We start from the raw sequence: 20,842 nt of genomic DNA, 5'->3' as shown, positions 1-20,842 counted from the left end.
TCTGGGAGATACTACAGTTCAGTTCCAGATAAAGCAAATATTGCAATAAAGTCACACAATTTTTTTGGTTTTCCAGTGCATATAAAAGTTATGTTTACACTGTTCCATAGTCTATTAAGTGTGCAATAGCATTATGTCTAAAAAACGAAGTACATACCTTAATGTTAAAATATTGCTAAAAAATGCTAGCTATCATCCTAACCTTTAGCAAATCATAGTAGTAACATCAAAGATCATTGATCACAAATCACCATCATAATAAATATAATAATAATGAAAAAACGAGCAAATGCTGTTGGAGACATGGCACCGAGGTAGGAGGTAGATGGGCTCTAGGCTAGACATTTACAACTGGCCTCCTGTTCACACTTCCTGGGGTGAGAAGGAGATGGGCTCCAGGCCAGACATTCATTACCAACCCCCTGTTTACGTTTCCTGAAGCAAGAGACAAACGGGCTCCAGGACTACATATTTATGACTGGACTCCTGTCTATATTTCGAGATCTGCACCTCAGTGTAAAAACCAGCAACAGAAATAGAGTAAATAACCGGACATTGGACATTTTTATGGCAGGGACAGAGGGGGACTAAACCCTGTGAAAAGATCAAGAGGTCGTACATCTCCCATCCTTGGGGCAAGGGAAACATTGCACGTGCACAGAAAGGCTCCTTGGGGGTGAAAAAGGAGGGGGCGCCACCCCATAATATGTGATGCTAAGGCCGTCCCATAGACCTCTGGTCTGTAATCTAGCTTGGGAAAAGTTGCGCATGTGTGGTGGGGAGGGTCTTAGGGCAGGGCAGGTGGAAAAAGAAACCAGATAATTGGCCAAAGGTAAACAAAGACCTGGAAGAATTGCCCTGTATAAATGACCTAACGGCCTCTTTATCGTGCTCCTCCTCACTAGGGAGGGCGCCCCCACCCTTCCTCTCCGGGTGTGCATCTCTGCCTTGCCTCTCCCTCAACTAAACAAATGTTTCTGTCTGCTCTCCCACTTGTGCTGTGTCTCCAATAATAAACTTTGTACCTGTTTTTACAGTTTTTGCCTCCATGAGAAATGCATTTTTCACTGGGGGCAAGAGCCAGGGGGTGTGGTGGCTAGGCTTCCTAGTTTTCATCCAGGCTGCCCAGGTTCAATTCCTGGGCAGGGAATTAAGATCTCGCTTCATGCCACCACTCACTTCTGCCTCTCAAATGAGTACCAATAGACTTGCTGCAGGCAGGATTGCCACAAACCTTAAATTTGTTGAAAAGAAAGAAAGAAAAAGCAGTCTCTGCTAAGTGCAAACGGAGGTATGCCTGTACAGTGTACATTTGTGTACTGTTTAACTTTCATCGTGGGTATTTGCCTGTTCTCTGGTCTCCAGGAAGCGAGAAGGCGCAGCTGCAGACCCTCAGGCACCCACGAGGGTGGCGCCCCCGCCCTGGCAGCGCGCACAGTGGCTACGCGGGGCGGGGGTGGGTGAATGGGGAGCCGGGGGACCCAGGGAGGGGCTCCCGGCTCTCCCCGGTGCCCAGGGGGCCTGCTCCAGGTTGCTGGGAAGCAGCTCCGGGTTGCAGGGCGGGAACGTGCCCTTCCACCTCCGGCAAACTTTCGGCCGCCGCAACGGAAGCAGGAACTCATGAAGCACAAACCCAGGGCTGGGCGGGAGCTGCGGAGCCTCCCAGGCGTCCTCACCGAGCCCCTCGCGGATCCGCCGCTGCTTCCCCGAGCGCGCGGGGCTGCCCTGCACCGAGAGGGCAGCAGGGCCCGGTCCTCCGATCTCCAGGTAAAGGCTCTCCATCCTCCCCTCCAGCCCCCGCGGGCAGTATCGCCACCTGCGGGGGCAGCGGCGCCCGCCGCCCTTTCCCGGGGCGAGCGTCCTCCGCCCCTCCGGGAGCTCGGAGAACTGGCTGAGCCGGATGCTGGTGGCCCCCGTATCCCGGAGAGGGTCTTTAGGCAAGCCAGCAGCAGGGTCAGAAGCATGGTTTAGTGAGCCATGTACCTTTCCTCAAAGGGCAGATTTCCCATTTTTTCTTGTATGATTTGTATCCTGTATTTATCGAACCCGCTAACTGTCTAATACTCGGTAGAGTGTGTGTTTATACACAGTTATAAACCCCTCGATAAATTAAGTTAGATTATGCTGTGAGAAAAATGATTTCCAGTATTTGACTGATTGCAGGTACGAGCCGGTAACTCTAGTCAGCAGGCATGAAAGCTCAGGTGCATCGTCTCCTTCCCACCTGTATCCTTTTCCCACTCTATCTCAACAGGATTCAACTTCACTGTGAACCTTTTTTTTTTTAATTGTAAGCTTGTTTTGATCTCTTTATTGTGGTAAAATAGACATACTGTAACAAAATGTATTACTTTGATCATTTTAAGTGTACAATTTAGTGGCATTAAGTACGTTCACATGATTGGGTAACCATCACTACTGTCCATTTTCAGGACATTTGTGGCATCCCCGATAGGAAAACTCTGTACCCATTCAACAGTAACTCCCCATTCCCTCCTCCACCAACTTCTAGTAACTTCAATTCTACTTTTTATCTCTGTGAATTTACCTATTCTAGATACTTTACATAAGTGCAATCATACGATATTTGTTCTCTTGTATCCAGTTTATTTCACTTAGCATAGTGATTTCAAGATTGTAGCATGTATGAGAATTTCATTCCTTTTTGTAGCTGAATAATATTCCATTTTATATATTTGCCACGTTTTAAAAACCTATTCATCTTTGGACCTTTAAGGCCTAAATAATAATGTATTAGAAGAATTAATTTACCTAATCATTGTTTGGTATCTTTCATGAGATAAGCTCTTTAGTATTGCTTGTGATCCAGGAGCAATCAAGATGCTGGTACTGAAAGCACAGCTCCTCCCCTGCATCCCCTGGCACAGTTCAGGTTTCTTTGCAGCAGCTTGAGGAGAGATTCTTAGAATCCATTCAAAGTGAAGTGTTGGCCTGGTTTTTCTTTTTTTTGTTCCTGTTTTGTTTTCTCCAGTGACTTGCAAAGTGTGGCAGCATAAAAAGTAACTTGTGCCAGGATTCTTAACCTGGGGAGTCCATGGACAGTATTCAGAAAGTCTGTGAACTTGGGTGGAAAAGTTTATTTTGCTAACCTCTAAATGTAGTGTAGTATTTCCTTTAAGAGGCATGTAGGCAAAAGCCGCAGTAGTATTAGTGGTAGGGTAGCTCTGATTTGCCACCGGTAGAAATCATAGATATTTCCATGTCATGTTACTTACTGTATATATCTCAAAATCATTACATTCAACACTACTTCAAAATTATGGCAATGATTAGACCTACCATCTGTTATTTATCACACAGTTGTTTTTATTTTAGCTGAAAATGGAGGTAATGGGATCTTGCTTATAGGATTCTTGTAAGGATTAAATGACATAATATATGTAAAGTGCTTAGCATAGAGAACCATAAATGTTATTTTCATTTTACTGTTTTAGAAAGTTGGACATAACAGATAGCAAGGAAGGTATTAGACTTGTGCTGTATTACCATGTACTGTTTTTTTAAAAAACTGTTTTGATTTTTTTTTTTTTTTACTGACCAAAGTCTACCTATTTATATTAGGATGCACTCTTATGTCTACAGCCCTATAGGTTTTGACAAATGTAATGACATATACATCATTACAGCATCATATAGAATAGTTTCACTGTCCTAAAAATCCCCTGTGCTCCACCTATTCAGCCCTTCCCTTTCCTGCAGACAACCACTGATGTTTTACTGTAGATGTGGTTTTGCCTTTTCCAGAATGTCATAGAGTTGGAATCATACCTTTCACACTGGCTTCTTTCACTTAGCGATATGCAATTAAGGTTACTCTTTTTGTGGCTTGATAGCTCATTTCTTTTTTTTTTTTCCTTAATAAATTTATTTATTTATTTATTTTTGGCTGTGTCGGGTCTTCGTTTCTGTGCGAGGGCTTTCTCTAGTTGTGGCAAGCGGGGGCCACTCTTCATCGCGGTGCGCGGGCCTCTCACTGTCACGGCCTCTCTTGTTGCGGAGCACAGGCTCCAGACGCACAGGCTCAGTAATTGTGGCTCACGGGCCTAGTTGCTCCGCGGCATGTGGGATCTTCCCAGACCAGGGCTCGAACCCGTGTTCCCTGCATTGGCAGGCAGATTCTCAACCACTGTGCCACCAGGGAAGCCCAGCTCATTTCTTTTTACTGCTGAAAAATATTCGATTGTGTGGATATACCAGTTTGTTTATCCCTTCACCTATTGAGGGACATCTTAGTTGCTTCCAGTTTTTTTGGCAATTATGAATAAACTGCTATAAATAGTTGTATGCAGGTTTTTGTCAGGATTTAGTATTGTCAGTTTTTTGGATTTTAGCCATTCTGATAGGTGTGTAGTGGCATCTCATTGTTGTTTTAATTTGCAATTTCCTAATGACAATGATATTGAGCACCTTTTCATATGTTTCTTTGGTGAGGTATCTGTTCAGGTCTTTTGCTCACTTTAAATTGGGTTGTTTGTTTTCTTTTTGGTAAGTTTTAAAAGTTCTTTGTATATTTTAGCTACCAGTTATTTATCAAATATGTGTTTTGCAAATACCTTCTCCCAGTCTGTGGCTTAGTTTTTCATTCTCTTAACAGTGTCTTGCACAGAGCAGAAGTTTTTAATTTTAATGGAATCCAACCTATCAATTTTTTCTTTCATGGATTGTGCTTTTGGTGGTGTCATCTAGAAACTCACCTAATCTAAGGTTACAGAGACTTTATTCTATGTTACATAGGAGTTTTATAGTTTTGCATTTTACGTTTAGGTCTATGATCCATTATGAGTTAATTTTTGTGAAAGATGTAAGGTCAGTGTCTAGATTTTTTTTTGCATGTGGATATCCAATTGTCCAGCAACATTTTTTTTTTTTTTTTTCTTTTTTGCGGTATGTGGGCCTCTCACTGTTGTGGCCTCTCCCGTTGCGGAGCACAGGCTCCGGATGCGCAGGCCCAGCGGCCATGGCTCACGGGCCCAGCCGCTCCGCGGCATATGGGATCCTCCCAGACCGGGGCACGAACCCGTATCCCCTGCATCGGCAGGCGGACTCTTAACCACTGCGCCACCAGGGAGGCCCTGTCCAGCACCATTTTTGAGAAGAACATCCTTTCTCCTTTGAATTGCCATTGCTCCTTTGTCAAAGATAAATTGGCTGTATTTGTGTGGGTCTATTTCTGGGCTCCTTATTCTGTTCCATTGATCTCTTTGTCTGTTCTTTTGCCAGTACTACATTGTCTTGATTAGCAGTGCTTTCTGGTAAGTATTGAAGTCAGGTAGTGTCAGTCTTCCAGCTTTGTTCTTCTTCAGTATTGTGTTGACTATTCTGGGCCTTGTTGCATTTCCATGTAAACTTTAAAATTGGTTTGTTGAGGTCTATAAAAGAACTTGCTGAGATTTTGATTGGAATTGCACTGAATCTGTAGATCAAGTTGGGAAGAACTGACATCTTAGCAATATTGAGTAGTCCTATTGAGGAACATGGAATATCTCTCCATTTATTTAGATCTTCTTTGATATCTTTCATCGGAGTCTTATAGGCACATTTTAAGAACATTTCAGTAATTATATTTCAATATAACTATCTTCCTTTGTAATCCTATATATTTCATTTTATACATTTAACAACATGTCTTTTATATATTTTAAAACATGTCAGAAGAGAGCCTAAGCATCACGAGAGTACCAAAGGGTTCATAACCAAAAAAATAAAACATTAAAGAAGTGGTAATTCTGATCTAGGCTGTCATTTAGTGAACAATTTGTATTCTGGAAATGAGGATATTTTCTGGTATAACCTCGCCAGTTCCACATTTTTTTTTCTGGAAGAACCAGCTCACCAATGGCATTATATGTATTATGACTTTTGTGTTTTTAGGGATGTCAAAAAGAACACTTGCCCCTACAGTTTCCTTCAACTGAGCCAGAATATTCCCCCTGTTGATGGGCTAATTCCTAGAAGGACAGTGTATGTAATTTTCTTAGCGCATTGTCTACCACTCAGTAGGTGATTTAAAAATGCTAATTGTTATTACTGAGAAAGAAAATATGTCCAAAGCGATGATCACTGCTTCATCAATGACCACAGATTTTGTGTCCTTTCCCCTCCTGCTTAGGAGAGGCAAGAAGAGGAAGGATTCTAGAACTGAAAAGCAGACTACCCCTTCTTTCATAGATACTTGTCAGATTTTAAGCATTGATGGGAGAGTGTATGTGTGTGTGCTTACTAGCTTTTTGCCAAGTTTTTAATGAAAGGTCTCAAATCTATTAAAAGTGAAACAAATGAAAAATACTTGTTTATTCCTGTCCTTATATGAATTGTGAGTTGTTTACATTGACTTGAAGGAAATGAAATGTATCTTCTCTAGGTTTGTTCAAAGAAACAAAACTCATTGATGATTTTCTATTTTTGTGCTAGAGAGAAATTCCATCATCTGTCCAATCTTCTTGAAGCAAACTCAGGCCAGAGGGAGAGTTATCTGACCTTTGGAGATCAAGACTAAACTGAAATTTAAAATGTTCTTCCGGGAGGGATGGAGCTTGACTTACACTCGTGTAATAATTTGTTTCCTGACACTAAGGCTGTCCACCAGTCAGAACTGCTCCACCAAGAGTCTAGAAGATATGGTCATTGACATCCAGTCATCCCTTTCCAAGGGAATCAGAGGCAATGAGCCCATACACACATTAACTCAAGAAGACTGCATTAATTCTTGCTGCTCAACAAAAAACATATCAGGTAAGTAATAATGCCTTGGCAACTCTTTATTCCATGTGTTTTGTGATGTAAGTAGTTGGTTTATGAGACTGAATGGTTTGTACTAGTGATTCTCAGTGGGGTAGAAAAATGGGTGGCAAAATCACTAGGGAATGTTCCATGGTGTGCTCTCCCCTCCCCTAAGCTGAGCCAAAGTTACTGATGAGTGTATATATATCACTCAGATATGTGGGTAGAAAAAGGGTTGAAAACCACTGGTGTTGTGTTCTAACAGGCATCTGAGATGTTGAAAACAAAAGTCCTATTTAAATGCTTGGCTTCCATCATCATGGAATATTGGAATACAGTGTGATATTAGAAAGAACGTTTAAACAGAAAGGGAGTTGAGACAAAAATAAAATTCTAAAGTCATCCCATAGGAGAATGAGCATTTGAGTTTTAAGTAGAAGCACAAAATTTCTGTTTCATCTCCCTTCCCTGGAGCTGGTGGCACAGGTGAGTCAGGAAGCCACTGGCCACTAATTGCAGCTTCTAGGAATCTAAGAGGCATGGGAAGGGGTTTAGAATGACCCATTCCATGACACAGAAGGAAACTGAGCCCCACAGGTTTGAACCATGCCCTTGCATATTTCAGGCTCCAAACCTATGACCTGAAAACAGAAGTATATATCTAATAAACAAATTTAAAAAACACATAAGTTTATTGAGCACCTAATGCCTCGGTAGGTGCTGGAGATAAAACAATGAATAAGATGGAAAAGACCTTGTCATCAAGGACCCTAGAAGAGCTAAGTGAACACTGGATTCGTGATCCTTACTTGATTTATCAGCTGACTAAATCATGTTTTCTCTTAGATCTTTATTTCCGTTTCATCCTATAATGATTGTGGTATAATAAGATAAATACACATGGACATGAAATTGAAGGACACAGACTTTTGCGTATTTATATTTATTTATAGTCTTTGTCCCTGATTCCTGGCACAGAGGTCCTAAAACCCTGGGAATTTTCTGAGCATAGGAGCTTCTTCTGTTATTCATAACGAGCCCCATTCAGTCATACCTGAGCTTACGGTAGGACCCTCCATCGCGCCAGGATAGCTGCTAGTTGCCAGAAAGACCAAGCTTTGCTTAGAAGCTTGGAACTTTCAGTCTCCTCCACCCACCTCCAGGTAGGGGGAAAGGGGGTGGAGATTGAATTCAGTCGCCAATGGCCAATGACTTAATCAATTATGCCTACGTAATAAAACTGCCATGAAAACCCCTACACAATGGGTTCAGGGAGCTTCCAAGTTGGTGAACACATCCATGTGCCAGGAGGCACCCCAACTCCACAGGGACAGAGGCTTTTGCACTTGGGACCCTTCCAGACCTCGCCCTATGTACCTCTTCATGTGGCTGTTCATTTGCATCCTTTGTAATAAATTATAACGGTAAGTATTGCATTTTCCTGAGTTCTGCGAGTAGTTCTAGCAAGTTATTGAACCTGGGGTGGGGGAGTGATAGCCAAGTTTGCCATATGTGTGAGTGACCTGGGGACCTGATACTGTGACTGGCATCTGAGTGGGGATAGTCTGATGGGACTGAGCCCTAGACCGGTGGGGTCTGACACTCACTCCAGGCAGTTAGTATTAGAATCGAATTGAATTGTAAGACACCCCGTTGGTGTTAGAGAATCAGAGAACTAGAGAATTTGGGTAGAAATGACACCAGGTATTTGCTGTCAGGAGGAAACAAATACTTCAATGATCTTCTCAAATTGAGCTGTGTGCTTTTGGACACTCTTCATAGAGAGGTAATTTATGGAAGTCATAGAGATCTCATTTAAATTTCTAGTTTTTCTTTAAATGTTGATATCAACATACATGTGGAATAGAAACATCACCTGCAAATAGGACTGAATGCCATGTGGGTGTATCCTGGCAACATAGGAAACCTTGCATTTCTCTTCAGTTCCGTGATAGGTGTTTAGTAAGAAATGAGGGTTTGCTGCTTTATTCTACAAGCAAAAATACTGTTACTGCTTTACTGTAAGCAGAGGTACTTGTGGGTCTCAGTTAATGGATCTCAGACTTTTCCCTCTTTTACTGAGCGTTGGTTTTTGACCGTTTAGGGTTCCAAAAAAGCACTTTGATAATTTGCCTATAGCCACAGACTCTAGAAAAATGCCCACAAATACAAAGGACACAAAATTTTGTATACAACTTGGACCCTATGGATCCTCCCCTTTACCTAAGTGCTCCCAAAAATGGTTTGTAGAATTATCACATCGTGGGAAAAGGAAAAGCCAAAGTAACCAGAGTACCTTTCTTGTTACCTGGATAATGGAGACATGATAGGTTAAAACCCCTGCAGAAACGAACTCAGTCTTATTTCTCACTGGGAGAGTCAAGGGTGATCCCTGACCACTGCCTGATTGGGAGACAAACAAAAATGATAAGAGCAGAAATTTGAAGAACCAAAAGAAGAATGGTACTGATAAAAGTAAAAAATAGACTTGGCATTCCATATGCTATGCAGCTCCACTGTGGAAGGAGGCATGATATGTATAAGGCTGAATTTACTGACCCTCCGTGCCCACCACCCTCCCCTCGCCCCACACCAAGAAAACCAGGCTAATGGCTTTGTAGGCATCTAAGATGCCTTCAGGATGCAAGAGGTACGTACAGTCATTAGGGTTAGATCCATTTCCTAAGGTCAGACTCAGTAGTGAGTTGTAGACTCAGTATTTCTCTGTATGTTTTGATAAATATTTTAGCAAATGGAAGGCTTCTTTCTAAAGAATGAAATGTACTATTAAAAATGTTTCACCAAAATTACCTTCATTCTGATTTTTAAACCCAAGTTCTTTAAAAATTGCTTTCAGTGCCTAAACTAAGGAAAAGGAAATGACTCAGCGGCCAGCGGGCAATGAACAAAGGCTTTTGTGTTGGCCACCAGAATAAATGTTTTCCTGCTTGCTCTATTCTTTGGAAGATCCTATTTCAGAATAATGCTTATGAAACCTTTCACTGCAGGGGACAAAGCATGTAACTTGATGATCTTCGACACTCGAAAAACAACTAAACTACCCAACTGCTACCTGTTTTTCTGTCCCAGTGAGGAAGCCTGTCCCCTGAAACCAGCAAAGGGACTTATGAGTTACAGGATAATTAGAGGTAAGAAAAACATTGTTCTTTGTCTTTTGTCATTGGAATTATTTAAGGATAGGATTCATGTAGAAAGGTTTTCTGCAAGAGTTTAAGAAGAACTGCCAAAAGGGATCACAAATGTAGAGGCACATCAGAAAAAATCTCATGATTTAAAATTCAGTTGATTCAACCAAACATCTTTCTTTTTTCCAGTTAAAGTATTTTATACATATGGATGATAGTATTTTGTTTTGTTTTTGTTTCTACCTTCTTAAGGTAAAAGGCACACAGATCTTTCATGTAAACATTTTGAAACACGTCTTTAGAACCATGTCAGCAACACTGGAATAAGTCTGCAGGTCTCCAGGGGTGACTGCTTTGAAAGGGTTAAGACGATGTAAATACAGTATATAAAATTCCGGTACATTTGTCATTAGGTTCCAATTATTTTGTAATCACATTCTCTGAAATCAAACTCACTGGATTTTATTATCCAGACCTGGAAGGAAGCTCATTTAAGAAGTTTTTGAGAAAAAGCTACATGCCAAATTCTGTGCAAGGCATTGGAAATAGAGTCTCCACATTCGGAAATTACATATTTGCTCAGAATACAGAAAATAAACAAGTAAAAATAATATAATTATTTGGATATGCCTTGGTGAGATTTTGGCTAGCTAATTTTTCAGGATGAAATGCTTTCAAGTATGAAGTTTACTTTTATTTCAGTTTTATAAAGTTTTTGTCCTTACACGCTTAGGTATTAATAATATTCCCTGCATTTATTCAATAAGAAACAAATTTTATTTACCATCTCCTATGTGTCAAGCACTTTTTATGCCTTAAGGATAGAAAGATATGACACTAAACATGAAAAACAAGTTTCTCATTTATGGAACTAATTTTTTTTTTTTTTTTTTTTTGCGGTATGCGGGCCTCTCACTGCTGTGGCCTCCCCCGCTGCAGAGCACAGGCTCCGGACGCGCAGGCTCCGGACGCGCAGGCTCAGCGGCCATGGCTCACGGGCCCAGCCGCTCCGCGGCATATGGGATCCCCCCAGACCGGGGCACGAACCCGTATCCCCTGCATCGGCAGGCGGACTCTCAACCACTTGCGCCACCAGGGAGGCCCCGGAACTAATATTTTAGGAGAGAGAGACAATAACCTTAATAAATAAATAATCAAGAGGGCCTCCCTGGTGGCGCAGTGGTTGAGAGTCCGCCTGCCGATGCAGGGGATACAGGTTCGTGCCCCGGTCTGGGAGGATCCCATATGCCGCGGAGCGGCTGGGCCCGTGAGCCATGGCCGCTGGGCCTGCGCATCCGGAGCCTGTGCTCCGCAACGGGAGAGGCCACAACAGTGAGAGGCCCACATACCGCAAAAAGAAAAATAAATAAATAATAAATAAATAAATAAATAATCAAGAAAAATAGTCACCATGGACATAAAGAACAGACATAGAGAACGGACTTGTGGTTGCCCAGGGGTAAGAGGTTGAGGAGGAATGGAGTGTGGGAGGCTGGGGTTAACAGATGTAAGCTTTTATATATAGAATGGATAAACAGCAAGGTCCTAGTGTATAGCACAGGAAACTATATTCAGTATCCTATGAAAGGGCTTCCCTGGTGGCACAGTGGTTAAGAATCTGCCTGCCAATGCAGGGGACACGGATTCGAGCCCTGGTCCGGGAAGATCCCACATGCCGCGGTGCGCGGAGCAACTAAGCCCTTGCGCCACAACTACTGAGCCTGCATGCCTAGCGCCCGTGCTCCGTAACAAGAGAAGCCACTGCAGTGAGGAGCCCGCGCACCGCAACGGAGAGTAGCCCCCGCTCGCCGCAACTAGAGGAAGTTGGCATGCAGCAATGAAGACCCACTGCAGCCAAAAAAAAAAAAAAAAATCCTATGAAAAACCGTAATGGAAAAGAATATAAAAGAAAGAATGTAGGAATTCCCTGGTGGCGCAGTGGTTAAGAATCCACCTGCCAATGTAGGGGACACGGGTTCGAGACCTGGTCGGGCAGGATCCCACATGCCGCGGAGCAGCTAAGCCCGTGCACCACAACTGCTGAGCCTGCGCTCTAGATCCTGTGAGCCACAACTACTGAACCTCCGTGCCACAGCTACTGAAGCCCATGCGCATAGAGCCTGTGCTCCACAACAAGAAGCCACCGCAATGAGAAGCCTGCGCAGCACAGCGAAGAGTAGCCCGCCCTCGCCGCAACTAGGGAAAGCCCGTGGGCAGCAATAAAGACCCAACACAGCCAAAAATAAATAAATAAATAAATAAAATTTATTTTTAAAAAAAGGTGGTTACCCTTAAAAAAAAAAAAAGTATATATATATAAACTGAATCACTTTGCCGTACAGCAGAAATTAACACAGCATTGTAAATCAACTATACTTCAATAAAAAAATTTAAATAAAAAAAATAAGTGATCATAATAAAATGAAACATGGCCCTTATATAAGAATATATTTTCAAAGCAGAGCAAAGTAAAACATAAAATTCCTATTAAAAAATAGTCATAAGAGCTATGCAGATAATTGAGCTAAGACAACATAATAGATAATCATAGAGGGACTTCCCTGGTGGTCCAGTGGTTAAGACTCCTCGCTTCCATTGCAGGGGATGCAGCTTCGATCCCTGTTCGGGGAACTAAGATCCTGCGTGCCACACAGCACAGCCAAAAAAAAAAAAAAAAAAAAAAGATAGTCACTGAGTGGACCGGCTGTATTAGGTGATCAGGGGAAGTGTCTGTGAAGATGTAACCCCTAAGCTGAGATCTGAAGACGAAGGAGCCGGATGTGAGAAGATTGTAGAAAGACCTTCCAGGCAGAGGAAACAGCCTATTCTAATATCCTAAGGCAGAATGGTTTGGGAGTGTTTGTTCAAACACTCCAATCTCAGAAGCTGACTCACAGGTGAACCATGGAAGGAGTGCTATGCAAGAAGGAAGGAAAGTGGGGCCATCCCATCAAGCTCTGTAGGGGTAGGGAGTTTTTATTTTCGGTGCATGATGGAAAGACATTGGAAGGTTTTCAGCAGGCATGTATAACGAGCTGTTCTAAAGGTGATTTCTCAAAGCTCACTGTGACTGCTCTATTGGGAATGGACAATGACGCAGCAGCAAGAGGGCATGTGGGAAGACTGGGTAGGAGGCTGGGATGAGATCCGAGTGAAAGGCTGTGGCCTTGGGGACCAGGGAGACGGTGGAAGAGATGGAGGGAAATAAACACACGAGCCATTTCAGTGATAGCGTTGACAGGGCTTGCTGGTGGTGTGGATGTGGGGAATGAGGAAAAGAGAAGAGTGAAGCTGAGTCCTAGTCCTGGGCTTGAGCATCTGGATGGATGGCAGTGCCGTCTACTGAGCCGGGGAAGTGGATTTGCGGTTGGGAGGGAGAGTGCAATCAGGGTTCTCTGGGGAATGATGCTGCCCGGGGCATCCGGACACTGACTCTGCTTTGTCCCCTGAGTGAGGCTGTGTCTGAGTTTCGTTCATGAAGCAGGAACACCTGATGTGTCAAACATTCCCTTAAACAGGAGCGTAAAGCACAGATTGCTTGTGTAACTTCTTCCTACACAGTGGTAGAAGTCCAAGTCTAAAAAGATTGGCAGATAAGGTACAAAGTTTCACTTTTGCCTGATGAAAAATTCTGGAGATGGTTGATGGTGAGGGTTGCACAAACTCAGTGCCACGGAACTATACTCTTAAAAACAGGTTAAAGGGGCTTCCCTGGTGGCGCAGTGGTTGAGAGTCCGCCTGCCGATGCAGGGGACAGGGGTTCGTGCCCCGGTCCGGGAAGATCCCACATGCCACGGAGCGGCTGGGCCCGTGAGCCATGGCTGCTGAGCCTGCGCGTCCGGAGCCTGTGCTCTGCAACGGGAGAGGCCACAGCAGTGAGAGGCCTGCGTACCGCAAAAAAAAAAAACGGGTTAAAGTGGTACATTGTATGTAGTATATTTTACCACAGTTGTTAAAAAGAATAATTTTTTAAAAAGACTACGGCACAGAGCAAATTAGGCCTCTCAGAGCAGCCAGGATCTTACCTTGGGTGGAAAGTATCTTGTCGTCTCCCTGCCCCTTCTGGGCTTCACACTGGCCAGGGCAGTTGCCCCTGACTGTTCGCCTCCTTTACATCAATATATAATCTTGGCTAAAAACACCGGGACCTACAGGGTTGTGCGGATATGGCTTCTTGCTTGTCCTCCTTTTTTTTTTTTTTTTTTGCGGTACACGGGCCTCTCACTGTTGTGGCCTCTCCCGTTGCGGAGCACAGGCTCCGGACGTGCAGGCTCAGCGGCCATGGCTCATGGGCCCAGCTGCTCCGCGGCATGTGGGATCTTCCCGGACTGGGGCATGAACCCGTGTCCCCTGCATCGGCAGGCGGACTCTGAACCACTGCACCATCAGGGAAGCCTGTCCTCTTTTTTTTTCATCACCTGGAACGTGGCAGAGCCTGTTGGACACCCGGGGATGGTATCCAGCAGAAAATGGACATCACAGGCTGAGTTTCCAGTGAGGTCAGGGCTCAAGACACTAATTGGAATGTTTATTTTTCTCCTTCAAGAGCTCCCATCAGGTGGAAGTTGGACCATCACACCTGCCTCTCTGATCCCTTCTCACTGCATCTTCTTATTGTGTCCTTTCTTCCACTGTCAGTGTGTGTTCCCTATGTCTATCAGCTATTTCACAATTAAAGCAGAATATTAAAGAAATTATAGGTAATTGAATCTAGTCATCGACTTCCATAAAAATCTATACCAAAGAAAAACCTGTTGTTATGAAACTGTTTATCGCGTAATTAGTTTAAAAAGTGAAAACAGCACTTTTGGAATTAGTTTAAAGGAAATTAGTTTAAAAGTTTCTACAGCTTAAATGTCCAAATGCTAGGGAATGGTTGGGTATAAAGTATAATGGATCCACCTGAGGGAATACAATGCAGATGTTAAAAAATAAGTTTGAGATGTAGAAATAAAATGTCACCTAAATTTCAGGTGAAAAACACCCAGTTTTTAAATTACATGAAAAAAAATTTAATTTTAAGGTATGCATAAATGTTAATAGTTGCTGGCACATGATAGAAATTATTGTTGAATTTGTTTTATAACTTTCATAATACTTCTGTCATGTTACTGATTTTATAATGCATGTATAAAGAGGGAGTTTGTGGTAAAGATTCCATTTTCTCCAGTGGAAGTGGGAGAAAAGGGAACTTGGCTTGTGCCTAAACCTTTTAAGGGCAAGTGTGAAGGTAGTGAAAGAAGTGGAATTAGAATCGAACAGTTCCTGTGTCAGCCACCAGGGGGCACCATCAGCCCAGAGCCGGTGGCTATCTAGGGGCAAAGTGGCACCAACCCCGGACCTGGTGTGCAGCAGGCTGTCTGTATCTACAGATGTTTACAAATTGTGTTTGTAATTCTATTTATGAATCTGCCCGTGTTGATGGATTGAGATTGCCCCATAAAAATAAATATCTGCTTCCTGGTCAGAGTGAAATTCAGTAGATATAAGTTTGATGGTTTGTTTCCAGATGAACTCTATTTCCTGTAATTGACTAATATTTACAGACTGAAAGTTTGAAAGATAACAGTGTGCTCTGTTCATTCTGTAAAACCATTGCAGCTTGGCGTTATTTAATGTTTGTTTGTTTGCTTGTTTTTGGAGCTTGGTGGTCTGTCATTCCTCCAAGGACTAGAATAGGGGAATTTAGAAATAGAATAAATTGAAAGTCTATTTGCTCAGCTGGTTGCCAAGTTAATAGTCAGTCCCTACATTTTTTTATCTAGTGAAGTCTCTTGAAAATGAAACTCAAAAGAGCGGTTGAGGACACATTTCCCAGCTCCTTCTGTAGCTCATGGCTAGGTGACTGAGAGAAAACACCACACCCCAAAGGCAAACATCAGTGGGTGAGGTGAATGGAGCAGGTGTGGAGGATCCCTGTGTGGTTCTAGGATCTTTGCCAATAGATGAATCTTATCAAGCAGTGGGAATAGCCCTAGCTTTGCTTTATTTATGACCTTGTATTCTTGAGAAAGAAAACTGCTGTTTTGGTCATTCTTGTCAATGGCCTTATTTTAAGTTTTGAGTTCACACATATCACAGAGCATTTATTTAGCCTTCTTTTTAAACTTTAAAATGAAATATGATGAGTCCTGCTCTCTTTAAAAATATCTGACACGACCTAAAAAAACAGGGGCTGTTTACCTCGTGGTGACACTATGGCTATGAATGTGATATCACCTGCAGCAGAATCTCTTTTCTTCAGCATTGTTGGAGGAATTTCAGGCATCTAAATTCTATTTTAGAGTGTCCTAGAGCAGGTGTCCACAAATTTTTTCTGTCGAGGGCCAAATAATAAGTATTTTAGGCTTTTCAGGCAAGTCTGTTAGGCTTAGTGGGCCGTATGCAATCTGTCGGACCTCCTCACTTCTCTCCTTGTAGTAGAAGCAGCCATAGACAATATGTAAACAAATGGGCATGCTTGTATGCCAATAAAACTTTATTTATGGAAACTGAAATGTGAATTTCATATAACTTTCACATGTTACAAAATATTATCCTTCTTGATTTTTTTCAATCATTTAAGAATGTAGAAACCATTCTTAGCTCGCAAGCCATATAAAGATAAGTGGCCATAATATGCTGACCCCTGTCCTAGATGGATTAATAAGTGACAGTTCTAAAGGACCTCTGAGTAGTGTGAAGCTTAGAGAGTAGTCAAAGATGTCACAAATCTGAAGTTGCCTCTGGATCTATTTGTTAGCAGAGCGGAGAGTGAGGTCTAGTTTAGAAACTGGTATTCAGGGGAGTTGAAATAGAAGACGGAAAAAAGAAGAGGGGAGAATCACCTTTGCTTCCTTCCTTGTGTTTCTGCCGTTCTAATTTAAGTGAAATGATTAGCCAAGTAGCAGAGTGATACAGAGCAATTCAAGTGGTCTTTCTCTGCCCCGGATTGCTTTAACCAGCCTTTTCAGTTCGAGCTGTGATAAACAGCATGTGTGACAAAGAGCAAAACTCTAAACTTTCTCACACAGCAGGAGGATCTGAGGCTGGTTCCTCCTCAGCAGGAGTTGGGACTGTGTGACTTTCTGCTCTTTATGCTAGCCACGTGGCCATAATGATTTCAAATACTGGTCCATGGTCCTCAGAACCTAAGATATTGGCTCTAAAATTTTAATCTTCAAGGGTCAAAAGAAAATCTCTCAGATTGCCTTCCTTCCCTGAGTACAGTGCTGAAAGCTGGTTGTTTTTTTCTTTTCTTTTTTAATATTTATTTATTGGGACTTCCCTGGTGGTCCAGTGGTTAAGAATCCACCTTCCATGGGCTCCCCTGGTGGCGCAGTGGTTGAGAGTCCCCCTGCCGATGCAGGGGACACGGGTTCGTGCCCCGGTCCAGGAAGATGCCACATGCCGCGGAGCGGCTGGGCCTGTGAGCCATGGCCGCTGAGCCTGCGCGTCCGGAGCCTGTGCTCCGCAACGGGAGAGGCCACAACAGTGAGAGGCCCGCGTACCGCAAAAAAAAAAAAGAATCCACCTTCCAATGCAGGGGATGTGGGTTCGATCCTTGGTCAGGGAACTAAGATCCCATATGCTGCGGGGCAACTAAGCCCGCGTGCTCTAGAGCCCACGTGCCACAACTACTGAGCCCGTGTGCCACAGCTACTGAGCCCATGCGCTCTGGAGCCCATGCGCCACAGCTAGAAAGAAGCCTGTGTGCCACAACGAAAGATTCCACATGCCGCAAGGAAGATCCCGTGTGCCGCAACCAAGACTTGATGCAACCAAATAAATAAATAAATATTAAAAATATAAAAATGCAGGCTCTTAGTTGCGGCGTGCAGGATCTAGTTCCCTGACCAGGGGTCAAACCTGGGCCCCCTGCATTGGGAGCACGCAGTCTTAACTGCTGGACCACCAGGGAAGTCCCTGAAACCCATTTTCTTCATTGAAAAACGTCATCAGCTTTGTGCTGCTGCCTTGGCTTCAGGGACCCTCCAGCTTCCTCCTCCTCCTCCTTGTGGAAGGCAAGTCACTGGGATTTTGTCTCCTCTCCTCATTGTCCTGTGGGCTATGCCCCCACCCCCCCATGATATCTCCCCTAGGGATTGCTTGCTTCCCGGTTGTCACTGCAGTCCCAGCTGGCACAGCTCGTGCCTCACACCAGCATTTTCTCTGCCAGTCCTCTTCCTGCCGCATCATCCCAGCCCAGCTGGCCTTGGCCCCTGAAGGGTCCCCATCTTCCTAAACCTCTTGCTGCCCATGCTGAGCTCCTCTTAGCATCTCTGCTGGTCCCCTCCCACCTCTTCCTTCATTTGCCCCATCCTCCTCCGCACATTTCTCTTCTCTGGGCCAACACTCTAGAAATAAACCACAGCATCTGGGGGGAGGGGCAGGGTCCTCAGGATCTGATTTAGCCATTCGTATTTTTCCATTTTGCACCATGAAATGTCAAGAATCAACAGTTTGAGGTCTTACTGAACAAGCTGATAACGTTTGTCCTTGTTAACTTCCCTTCGCATGGAAATATGGAGGTCTTTTTAAAATTTTCTTTCCGTCTTCAGATTTTCCATCTTTGGCGGGAACTGATTTGCCAAGCCAGGAGGTAACCCAAGAAGAGTCTCTCTTCCGCAGCAGGTCTTCACACACCATCACTCCCACGGCCCCTCCTCCCACAGGTGATTCAGAGCCCACGGTCTTATGGAGAGATTCATTTTCTCAGAAGTCCGGATCCTCAGATCACTTGGAGAAACTACTCAAGATTGATCTGGTGAGTCCACAGTGGACTGTTTATAAAGAAAAAGGCCACTCTGAGAAGTCACCATCTTCCTCAGAACAAACAGTAGCTCACCTGCTGCCTGAAAATGTGACAGCGTTCCCCAGTACAGTGGCAGATGCTGCTCTGCCCACCATCCTGGCCACTCCAAAGCCTGCATCTCTCCCTGCCACCAACGCTGCAGGGATACCTTCTGTGACTTCGCAGCCTCAGGGGGCCACCTCTGCCCCACCTGTAGCCACGGTCACTAACACGACCACAACTGAGGTTCCGACTTCCATCTTTAGGGCATCGATGGACTCGAAAGGCCCACCAGACACGGTGCCCTTTAGAGACATTTCCAGCTTGACTTTGAACACAGAGGCTGCCCGGAACCCTGCTACGTTTCCTTTGTCAAATGTGAATTCTCCCACTACAAATACAGCAGCTTCCCAGGAAGATGGGAAGGCCAGCTCTGGCGGGCCCTCCCTGAGCAGTGCTCCAGAAAGGCAGCAGGGCCTCGCATTTGAACAGTGGCTCCTGGTCGGGACCGTGCTCTTTGGGGTTCTGTTCCTCGCCATAGGCCTGGGTCTCTTGGGCAGAACGCTCTTAGAATCCCTCCGCAGGAAACGATACTCGAGGCTTGATTATTTGATCAATGGCATCTATGCTGACATCTAAGGAGGACATTAGATGCCTCTTTTTTTTTTTTTTTTTTTTTGGCTGTGGGATGTGGGATCTTAGTTCCCCGACCAGGACCGGGGATCGAACCCGTGCCCCCTGCAGTGGAAGTGGGGGGCCTTAACCACTGGGCTGCCAGGGAGGTCCCTAGATGTCTCTTTATTCATGTAGTTACTAATAGCTCCTATGCAGCAAGGTTCTGCTGATTTGCTCATCTTTGCAGGATTTTTCAAGTATTTTGAAGACAGGCAAAGATGCCTCCTACCGCTTTCTTTTTGCTTGTTCTTCGAAAAGAAGCGGGGGGAAGAAACAAACTGGGTGATTTGAAGGATCTGTCTCTAAAATATTAGCTGAAAACAAAGCTCTACCTAAAGCAATAAAGAATAATTGCCACATCAATTGGAAAATGACTGGCTTTTTACAAGGAAAAAGGGTTAGGACTCCTAGGCTCCAATTCATTAATATTTCTGGTTCCAGATAAAGTCGACTTTATGGTATTAATTCTAATGGATTTACTTTCCTTTTTATATGAATTCCAATAAAACTTACTCCAGATGTATTTCCTTCCAATTAAATATCTGAATAAATCTTTTGGTACTCAGTAATGTTCTTGTAAGTGACACGTCCAGCTGGATAACTTTAAATTTATTCCCACCAGCAAAATGATTAAATGATGAAAATATGTGTTCTAAGTTAAAATGACAAAACCCCCCTTATCCCATCAATGAGCAAAAGAGGTTCCTTTGGAAGAATTCTAGCAGAATATTAGCCTGCATGGAGATGATGATAAGTTGATGGCCAGATCTACTTTGGGTCTGTTCTAGTTAACTATTTTTTCAAAAAACAAAGAAAAAGTAAACTAGGCATTTTCCAAACCTAAGTAGATTTAACATGTAACAATATTATTTATAAGTCCTTATCTAACCTGGACCACTAGTCAATTCTGGCTTTATTTGGAATAACATTGGAGATAATAGATAGCACTTAAAATGACAGGCATACCTCATTTTATTGTGCTTCACTTTATCATGCTTCACAGATACTGCATTTTTTACAGATTTAAGGTTTATGGCAGCTCTGCTTCAAACAGGTCTATTGGTGCCATTTTTCTACAGCATTTTCTCACTTCATGTCTGTGTCACATTTTGGTAATTCTTGAAATATTTCAAACTTTTTCATTATTATATTCAGGGGATCTGTAATCAATGATCTTTGATGTTACTACTACGAATTGCTGAAGGCACAGATGATGGTTAGCATTTTTTAGCAATATTTTAAAATTAAGGTATATGCTTTTTTTAGACAATGCTATTGCACTTAATACTACAGTACCGTGTAAACATGACTTTTATATGTACTGGAAAACAAAAATATTCGTGAGACTCGCTTTCTTGTCGTATTCACTTTACTGCAGTGGTCTGGAACCGAACCCGCAATATCTCCGAGGTCTGCCTGTATTATTAAATGATTAGCATGCTGTAATTTTTATTGATTAGTTATTACAGTGTCTGAGAAATGTTTTGAATAACGGGGGTTTGCCGGA

General features: G+C 43.3%; 1 protein-coding gene across 1 annotated transcript; it reads left to right on the top strand.

Moving 5' to 3' along the window:
• The first annotated feature begins 1,479 nt into the window (after positions 1–1,479).
• MANSC1 (MANSC domain containing 1) lies at positions 1,480–20,781 on the top strand. The gene is made up of 4 exons (XM_060112440.1): positions 1,480–1,767; positions 6,433–6,753; positions 9,750–9,890; positions 18,428–20,781. Exons 2-4 carry the CDS (start codon positions 6,531–6,533, stop codon positions 19,297–19,299), a joined length of 1,236 nt encoding a protein of 411 aa, XP_059968423.1. The 5' UTR covers positions 1,480–1,767; positions 6,433–6,530; the 3' UTR covers positions 19,300–20,781.
• The last annotated feature ends 61 nt before the right edge of the window (positions 20,782–20,842 follow it).

This window comes from Mesoplodon densirostris, chromosome 11 (genome assembly GCF_025265405.1).
Source record: "Mesoplodon densirostris isolate mMesDen1 chromosome 11, mMesDen1 primary haplotype, whole genome shotgun sequence".
NCBI classification, from domain to species: domain Eukaryota; kingdom Metazoa; phylum Chordata; class Mammalia; order Artiodactyla; family Ziphiidae; genus Mesoplodon; species Mesoplodon densirostris.
This window is presented reverse-complemented; position numbering and strand designations above follow the sequence as displayed.

What these genes read in the sequence shown, in the direction of transcription:
- MANSC1 (XM_060112440.1), top strand. Translation starts at nt 6,531, where the DNA reads ATGTTCTTCCGGGAGGGATGGAGCTTGACTTACACTCGTGTAATAATT. An exon ending in CTCAACAAAAAACATATCAG is followed by an intron (nt 6,754 to 9,749) that starts GTAAGTAATAAT and finishes CTTTCACTGCAG; the next exon opens with GGGACAAAGCATGTAACTTG. An exon ending in GAGTTACAGGATAATTAGAG is followed by an intron (nt 9,891 to 18,427) that starts GTAAGAAAAACA and finishes TTCCGTCTTCAG; the next exon opens with ATTTTCCATCTTTGGCGGGA.